The 8823-nt window shown below is 50.0% G+C and overlaps 1 protein-coding gene across 1 annotated transcript in view; it reads right to left on the bottom strand.

The window, feature by feature from the left end:
- Positions 1–8743, bottom strand: part of LOC104078194 (sodium/calcium exchanger 3-like) — a gene marked incomplete at its 5' end in the record, with an annotated part of 20607 nt that extends 11864 nt beyond the window's left edge. Inside the window, 1 exon segment of the mRNA XM_009579737.1 lies at positions 8640–8743. Within this exon segment, the coding sequence (XP_009578032.1) occupies positions 8640–8743 (104 nt within the window).
- Positions 8744–8823: the final 80 nt, after the last annotated feature.

Genomic DNA, 8823 nt, shown 5'->3' with positions numbered 1-8823 from the left:
CTACAGGCACAGCCCAGCCCTCTCGCTGCCTTGGGCAGTGACCTCCTGGCCCTCCCCTGCCTTGATTTCCCCACTCCCAGAGCTGTCGCAAAGAAACACCTGGCTGCATCCCTCTTAGGTGTTACCCCTAGAAAGCCACAGCCTGCACCCCAGTTTCAAACTAACTACAGGAGAGTCCGTAAAGCAAAAAATACTGAACCCTCTTTGAGAGGGGCCAAGCACCAGCTCCGTGCCTTAGCTTTGACTTCTACCTGTCCTTCAAACAGTGAACTGGTCCCTGAAGACTTTGTTGCATGCGATGACAGTCTTGTAATTACTAACACTTATTAGCATGCACTTTTAGTCTCAGAAGCTTAAAACTCTGTGCAAAGACTGAGTCAGTATTAACAGCCCCATTTGACAGATGGTGAAGCAAGCAAAGACAGGCTAAAGGGAACATTTTGCAAACTCAGAAGTGGGCTGGAGTCCAAAAGTGCTAATTTACCCAGGCTTGCTGGTTCAGGCCTCTGAAAAGCAGGCACTTTTATACAGAGGCACCTAATTGTATCTGTGCTGGTCTGAAAGTGATTTCCTAAGCAATTCGTCAAAGGTCGCACAGCGCAGAGCCGGGGAAAGTAATCCTAAGTCCCGGCTCCCAGTCACGTCTCTGGTCCGTCGGGCAGCACCCACGGGCACAGCTTTCCCGACAGTCTGCAGAGAGGCATCAACCCCGTCAAGATCTTCATCCACCGATCCATCTCCCCAGCTGGAAATACCTTGGGCACTCGGAGAGATGTCCCTTGTCCATGCGGGCAGGTAGAGGCGCAGTGAAAGGGAAAGGGACAATGAAGAGGCTCCGTGCTGAGCATCCCTCGCGTTTCAGGGTCAATTCCTTCTGAGAGTCAAAAACCTTTGGGAGAACCATTTGTTGAATACGTTCTGCAGCACATCCAGTGCCACAGAGCCACGAGAAGCACACAACCTGCTCTGCCCACACAAGCTCCTGTCCTCCACACAGCTCTGCCTGGAAGTCTCCAGCAGGCCTGTCACTGCTCCTTCTACACCAGTCTTGAGTCTCCTTGTAGCTCCATCCTGCTGCAGCTCCATGCTAACCTGTGGCCTCCTTACTATTCTATGGTCTTCTGGTTCTCCAGACAATGTGGGGAAATTTAATTTGCCTTTTGCAATTACAAGCATTAGTACAACAGGTCGATTCAGTGTTCAGATTTAATATAATGAAATATTACTGGGCCCCTAAGCTACTGCAGTTATTAAAAAAAAATCATTGGTTCCTCATGTTTTTTAAAACTGTTATTCTAGTGCTCTGGGATTTGAGTTTATTTTTTTCCCCATTTGCTTTTGAGCCTGCAAAAGAACTATTCTTCTCCCTTTCACTTATGATATGATACATGAATATTTGAAGAAGCCTATAAAGCTAAGAATGAAACATCAAGAATACAGCACGCAGAAAGCCAAGGGATTATTTTATCTTTATATTTCTGAGTGAATGCTGTGCATGCAAGCAAGAAAATGATTTCACAGACTAAAGCTTCCTTCCTGCACATGCATCTGCTAATGTGCCCTTAGCCCTGACCTGTAATGTTTCCTGACAGTCCATCTGGGGATGCTGCACCTGCACCAGCCCCGCCGATGGCTCCTGTGCTGTTCCCACCCCACAAGCCTCCCTCCGCTGCTCCCAGCCCGGGCTGCATCCCTCCATCCCTCCCCAGGGCAGCTCTCCTCCTCCTGCACTCCCGCTCTGCACCTCACGCTCCTCACGGGGCCAAGCCAGACCACCTTATTGCTGTCGGCATCTCAGGTAGTCTCAGAGGCTTGACATATTCTTACAGGGAGCTGCTGAAATCAGCTCCGCAGTCAAATGCAAAACAGCGGTCCCAAGTACCCCTCACCTAGCCCTTGCACGGCGTCGGCGCAGACACACGCCCGTGCCCGCAGACAGGGTAGGTGACGCTGACTCTCTCAGGAGACCCAAAGCCTTCAGCTCTGGATCCCAGTTCCTCCTTTACTGGGATTTCTCTGCCCTGCAGGCCTGGTTTTTACTAGGCAAAGTCAAAATTGCGTGCATGAACTCTGCTTCCCCTGCCACCCCTGAAACTGGACAATTTAGACCTGAATTTAGCAGCTAAAAAAGCTAATTACTAACAAACTATTTCATCTGCCTGTTTTCAATGTACTTTGGGGTGAAATCCTGCTGTGATGTGCATGTTGGTGTGGGGTGCAGATCAGGAATTGAATTCCCTCCTGCTTTAACTCTACCGAGGCCAAAGAAGGTCAAACCAAGAGGAACTGGGCTTGGGATGGGAGCAGACCAGAAATCGGGCAATCCTATAAATCCTGTGCTAAATGTGTGTCCCAACCTTTTTCTAAACAGTAAAATACCTTTTTCTCCTGTTTACCTCAGAGAGAGATTTGACCGTGCTGCATGCTTTATTCCGGACTCATTCTTCATTAACGTAAATCTTTTCTAAGCAATATCCCTGAAGATTCCAGGAAGCCACTGTGTAGATAAGAGGATCGTTGTTAAGGCCTGGGATTTACAGAGTGAGACGAAACGAGGGAGAGGAGGCTGGGTTTTGAGTAGACCCTCAGTCGCAGGCAGCGAAAGGCAAGGAGAACACATTGCCTGCACCCCGTGCGCACCCAAAGGAGCTCAGTGACCATGCCAACGGCGGGTAAGGATCTGCAAAGTGGTAAGGATCCCCCGCCTTCCAGATGTAACTGTCCACACGCTCTGCCTCCAGATTTGCTCACTGAGGTGAGCAAACTGTTTCCCTAATGGACTGTGAAGAGCTATAAACATGTTTTTTTTATAGGCTAAACAAGGCAGAGATTTTGCAGCATTAACCTGAATGCTGTTATTATTGAAGTCAATAGCAAAGCTCTTGAAGACTCCAAGAGACTCCTCTCCATCAAGAGAATCAGCAGCGTTCAGCTTAATCACAGAGCTGCAAACAAATTATTAAACCTTCAGGGAAGGAGGTAACAGCAATCTAACATTTCTTTTCTATTCCCATCAGCAGCTGATGGAAGAAGGAGTTTCTCAGCATCTGCCCACACTTCAGAAAACTGCAGCACATGTGCTCACGTACCAATGCAACTTATCTCATCCAGGCACGGACCTTTGTACCAAGTCACATCATTTCATCAACATTTTGATATTAATAACTTGCTGGATCAATCCAAGCTAGGAATCCTTCTTTCTTTGCAGTTTAATCCTTATTCTGCGACTCCCAGATGCATCCTCCCTCTGGGGCACAAAGCTTTCCCGTCAGGGGTGCTGACACTTGATTAAAAGGAGATGTGTTATGAGATTTGTCCACACCAGTTGACTCTGTGCTGGGAGGGCTGAGAGGGCTTCAGACAAAATCTTCCCAAGCCAGGACATGCCAGCAAGCTGTTTAGTAGTGCTTGCCAGCCATCTGTGCTCCCATTTCCAGTGAAGTGGTATCTTGTGGGAGACAAGCTTTCTGAAGCAAAATTTTGCATGAAGGATGTCAGTCCCTGTTACAATGTGTAACCCTCAAGGCTCAGCCTTCACGCACCAGCCCTGAGGTTGAATCTTCCACCACTGTGCCACGAGCTGAATTCTCCCGAGCAGACTCCCAATTACCCTCATGAAACATAATTTTCCAAATGCTATTTTCACCATTATCTGCTATCAAGTGAAATCTTCCAAAGTAGCCTCACTTGCCATTTGGGCTCCATCAACAAAAAGGTTAACCACAATTTAAGCAGGAGACTGACTTTATCCAGGGAAAGCAAAGCAAGTTTTTCTCCTGTAATCCAGGACTGCAGACAAAGTGTGAAAGCTGATGTGTGAAGAAAGTATTTCTCCAAAATCCTGCTGGGCTGACAGCAGCAAAATCCTCGGTCCGAGCTGTGAGCTGACACGATACCAGAGCTGCCACGAGAGCAAGAGTCAAACCAACAGACAGCAACTTGTCATTAAGGAAAAGGCTCATTTCACTGCAGGAACACTTTAAAAATGTGCTGAAGAAAAGATGGCCAGAAAGGCGGCTCAGGGTGCTGGGAGGTTTCAAAGCCCTGCAGTGCTCAGTAGACAGGGATTCAGTTTACGTGACCACACATATGGAGGAAAGCTGAGCCAAGAAGGATTCAGAGATTAATTTCTTAGAAATAGAGAAAACAAAAAAATCAGGAAACCTGGGAAATGTCCAGGAGGATAGAGCAAAGCAACATTTACCATCTTTGCCAAGCAAAGAATACAAGTCTCTCTTTGATTTCTTTTTATTCACTTCAATATAACTAGCTTGTGGCAATCGCCATCTTTTCTAGTGTTCTTTGCATCTGATACGCCACTACTGAGTCAGGATCAGTCTTCAGCACATCAGGCTGGCAAGATACCCATCTCAGATCTATTCTCATCTCTTTGAATTATTGGAGCACATCAACAAAAAGAGCTGCTAAAGTAAAACTACTTGATGTGATCTGTTTGGATGATCAGAAAGGCTTTGAAAAACTCCAGCTGCAGAAAGCAATTGGTGAAAAAGAATAAATGGGCTGCAAAACAAAGTTTGGTATTGTAGATATAACATTTATATAGGCAGAAAGTAAAGAACAGGAGTAAGCGGTCAGCTCTCCTTATGGCAAGGGTTAACAACTAGTGCCCCAAGGCTCAAAAAAGAACAGGAGTAAGCGGTCAGCTCTCCTTGTGGCAAGGGTTAACAACTGAGTGCCCCAAGGCTCAAAGCAGCATGGCACTGATATAATTGGGGGTGAACAGTGAGGAGCCGCATCTGCAGATGATGCAAAATGTTTCAGTGAAAAGGCTGTTTCAGTGGCTGTTATGTGTTGTGCAAACCCTGAGCAACCTGAAGCCAGGAATTCGTGTTTGGACCACCACGGGTACCTTCCCGAGCAGAGATGTTTTTCCCCAGTAAGACGCCTGCAGGTGCAAACACAGTTTTTTTTGCTGAACTCTGGCCCTCCCAGAGATGCTCCTGGAGATACGCAGCCTCACCTAATTGTGCAGCCCAAGACAAGGTCATTCCCCTCTACCCCACAGCTCCGGTCAGGGCAAGCAGGTGTTCCCTTGACTGGTGGCGACTGCTTTGTACCGGCACATGTATGGGACAGCGCAGCCAGTAATGCAAATCAACCGTATGGTAGCGAACCCTGCTCCCGCCTGCTGTTCTCTTTTGCTGCGTGTCTATCGGAAACCGCTGCCACCGAAGCCAGCAGCCGTGTGGATACCCTCAGGGACAGCACAGGGGATTTTCACAGCATGGGGCTCCAGACCACGCATCCAAAATAAACCATCCACACTCTGCCCCAGGCTGGTGTGAGAAGCACATTATCTATTCCCCTGATCACCGGCCCTGCCATCAGCTCTGCCTGCCCCTCAGGGCACCACATTTCATCACTGATTTCATCACTGCTACCTAGCTTGTGTCCTTAAGGTGACATCCTGGGGCGAGCGCTGGCCCTCGGCACGAAGCTGTGATAGTGCAGGCATGACTGCGATAGACTGGCTGTCTCTGCACAACCCGGATCGCAGATTACTTCCAAACACGACTGCCAGTCCACTGAGGTGCCCAACACTGCCCTGCTCCCCGCGGGGCCAGAAGAGATGTTTTGAAGACACTACGAAGAGCCGTCTGAGAACATCCAATACTCCTACAGCACCCTAGGCACCGGCTCAGTGTGACAGAGCTAAGTGGGGAGTAACAACAAAACGAGGACACACGGTCAAGAAAACCACGTCTTTTGCAGTGCTGGAAACAAATGCGTGGGTAGCCAAAACCCAGAGAGACTCTTCATCAAAAGCAACCCAGCCTGAACCTCCCAGGAGAGGCAGGAGCTGTGCTTCGCCCTCACCATGTAAGTCTCGGGGGGGGCCCTTCATCACCGCAACAAAACCAAGTGAAGTCCCCGCTAGGCGGCTGCGGTTTGGGATTTTCCCCCCATCTGTGGGTGTGGGGCAATGGCAGCACCCACGCAGCGCTGCAGGGCCCCGTTTGCACCCAGGCGGCTGCGCTGACCTTGCAGCCCGCGGGGCCGTATCGGTCGTGCGTGTGCTTTGCAATAAATAAGCCATCCGAACTCTGCCCCTGCAACGGCGCGATGACGGCAGGAAGACGTGTGCGGGAGTCCGCGTGAGCGTCCCTCCCCGAGGCCGTAGGGCAGGTCGCACGCCTCCCCCGGCATGTGCGAGCCCGTGCGCGTCCCGGGCGGCCTCCTCTCGGCCGGGAGCCGTCTGCTCACCGCTGTTTTTTTTCAGCATCTGCTGTCGATCAGTCCCGATGCTCTGCATGGGAGAGCCTCCTTATTCTTCATCCCACGCACAAGGTATGCTCGTCAGAGATGCCAGGGCGTGCAGCGCTACGGAGCCGGGGATCTTTCCAGATGCCCTGGAATTTGTGTAGCGACTGTGCCACCTTGTGCCAGCAACATTTACAAATGCATTTTAATCTCCCACCTCTTAGGTTTTAAAACCACGGTGCTCTCGCTCTGACTTTTCTCTAACGAGGCCAACCAGGGCTCCGTGTCTCCTCCTCGGCACGGTCCTTCACTTCCTCGGGGTCCGTCCGAGGGTGCGCGCTCCCCTCCGGCGGGGAAGCGGCTGGCCTGCGGGCTCTGTGCTGCAGATCACTTAGTCCGGCTCTGATCTCCTCTCTGCCTGTTGCAAATCAGACAGTCCCACTGACTCCAGCTGATGCTGGTGTAAATAAGACACCCACAATAGGGCAAACTGGCATCATGGTCCTAATAATAACGAGGACATTTTACAGCTGAACCACCTTAAGGGCTATTTGGATTTTTTTCAAATAAGCGTTTTTATTCAGCCAGATGCAAAGTGGCCAATATGGGAAAAAGAAATGCAGGATTTCACAAAAACCAGCCCGATCTTGACTCTGTATCCTGAAGCTCACTGGTTTAGAAAAGGATGCAGGCACACAGAGAGCAGACAACTGAGCAGAAACTTCAGTGTGACGCTGCAGGCTGCCGAGTGCGTAAGCAGGAGATTTTCCTCCTGTACCTGGTGAGATGGAGGTGGGAGCCCCATGGATGGGAAGGGGCATGTGCGGAGAGGAGACCCTGGGGTGATTCTAGGGCTGAAGACTTTGATCTAGGTCTGAACACTTTGCTGACACAGATTCAAAGGGCTTAATCTCCTTAAACTTCCAAGAAGAAATATGAGTGTAATATGGCTATAGTGAGCAGGCACCTACACAGAAGGTACAGCACACTATATAGGTTCTTTCATCTGATGGAGAAAAGCAGGAAAATAACTAGTGGGCTACGAGCTGAGGCCAGACAACTTCTACCTGGAAGCCGTGCTCACATCTTCACCCTGGAGGGCAATTAACTACTGGGACATACCCCCATGGGATATGGCAGGTTGGTCACTGCTTCCCCTCGAGGGCAGTTGGACTCTAGTGAAACCTGAGGGCCTGTGCTCGACGCACAGTGAAACCTAATGTCCCTCATCGCCTGCAGGAGATGGTCTAACGACATTAAACTGAATCCTCTCTGGGTTTACATTTTACAAATCCACGGATGCTATATGACATTGTCACGCTAACGCAAGCTGTGTCTATCCCGAACGTCCTGCAGAGCCGTGCACGGGAGCTCGGACTGGCCAGCGGGCAGCTGCTGTGCTGGCCAGGTGAGAGACAGGAGACCTTCCAGCAAGGGAAAGCTGTGCGATGCACGGGCAACTGCCAGGTGTTCCCATCACCTGCAGCAGCACACGGGAGTAGAAATAAGCCCGTGGGCACACACATCTGTCTCTACTCCGTATCAGACACCCAGAAGGTGGATTTGAATTCCCTTTTGTTAAGAGCTTCTGTTTAAAGCCTTCCCGGGCCACCCCAAAGCTGGTGCAGCCAACGGCAAGACTCGCTCAGCGACAAAGGGGTCAAACACATATAGGACAAGGACAAAGATACATCTAGGCAAGGCACGACCATAAGTCAGGGTTTGTTCCCACTATAATCCTGCTCTGCTGGGAGATCCTGGGTCTCACTGCTGATGAAGTAGGACCTGAGTGGAGCTCCACACCCTCTGCACAACAGGCTGTGATTGTGATACATTAAGGGCGTTTTCAGATGAAATACATGGAAAATCATTTTTAAAAATAAAAGCAAAACGAGATACCTCACACCTTCCCTCTTCTCTCATGGGCTTTTCTCTGCGCCTCATAGGGACCCAAGAGCACCGAGGCAATGACACTGGCAGGCAACAACAGAGGGAAGGACAGGGGGGCGTACGGGAGGAGCCGAAGGGGCAGCCATGCATTACGCCCTTCTCTTGCCTTTCACATTCCCCAAGGTCCTGGCAAAGGAGCAGGAGAGGGGAGAACAGCAAAGGAGTGCTCAGAATAAAAACAGATCAAGACAAAGAAACCCAATCAAAATAATACAGCCTCCGAGACTCAAGCATTGCACAAAAGGAGGATCAGAAGTAAGCTGGGCTCTAAAAGGCAGAGATGACACTGAAACAGGGTGAGAGCGAGAATACAGGAGGGCAGAGAATAAAAGTTGATCCATCTACAGGAGGTGGAGAAACGGAGGGAGGGGAAGGAGGAGAAAGAGGGTTATATTTTCTGGATTTGGGGTTTGGAGACTTGATTCTGATTTTTTCTTTTTTCATTTTTTTCATAAAAGATCTCACACCTGATATTCCTCGTTCCATCCATTTCGGTTCACCAAGGGCAATGAAGAAATTCTCCTGCCTTTCGTATTCCTCCTCATCTACTATCTTAACCCTTACGGTCTTCCTGTAGGGACAACAAGAGAGACAACCGTGTACAGCGGGTCGGCCGGCCGGAGGCGAGGCGGCAGCAGCAGCGGCGGCGGC

This window comes from Fulmarus glacialis, unplaced genomic scaffold (genome assembly GCF_000690835.1).
Source record: "Fulmarus glacialis isolate BGI_N327 unplaced genomic scaffold, ASM69083v1 scaffold12656, whole genome shotgun sequence".
Classification (NCBI taxonomy): domain Eukaryota; kingdom Metazoa; phylum Chordata; class Aves; order Procellariiformes; family Procellariidae; genus Fulmarus; species Fulmarus glacialis.
The sequence above is the reverse complement of the archived record's forward strand: the minus strand, read 5'-3'. Positions and strand labels throughout refer to the sequence as shown.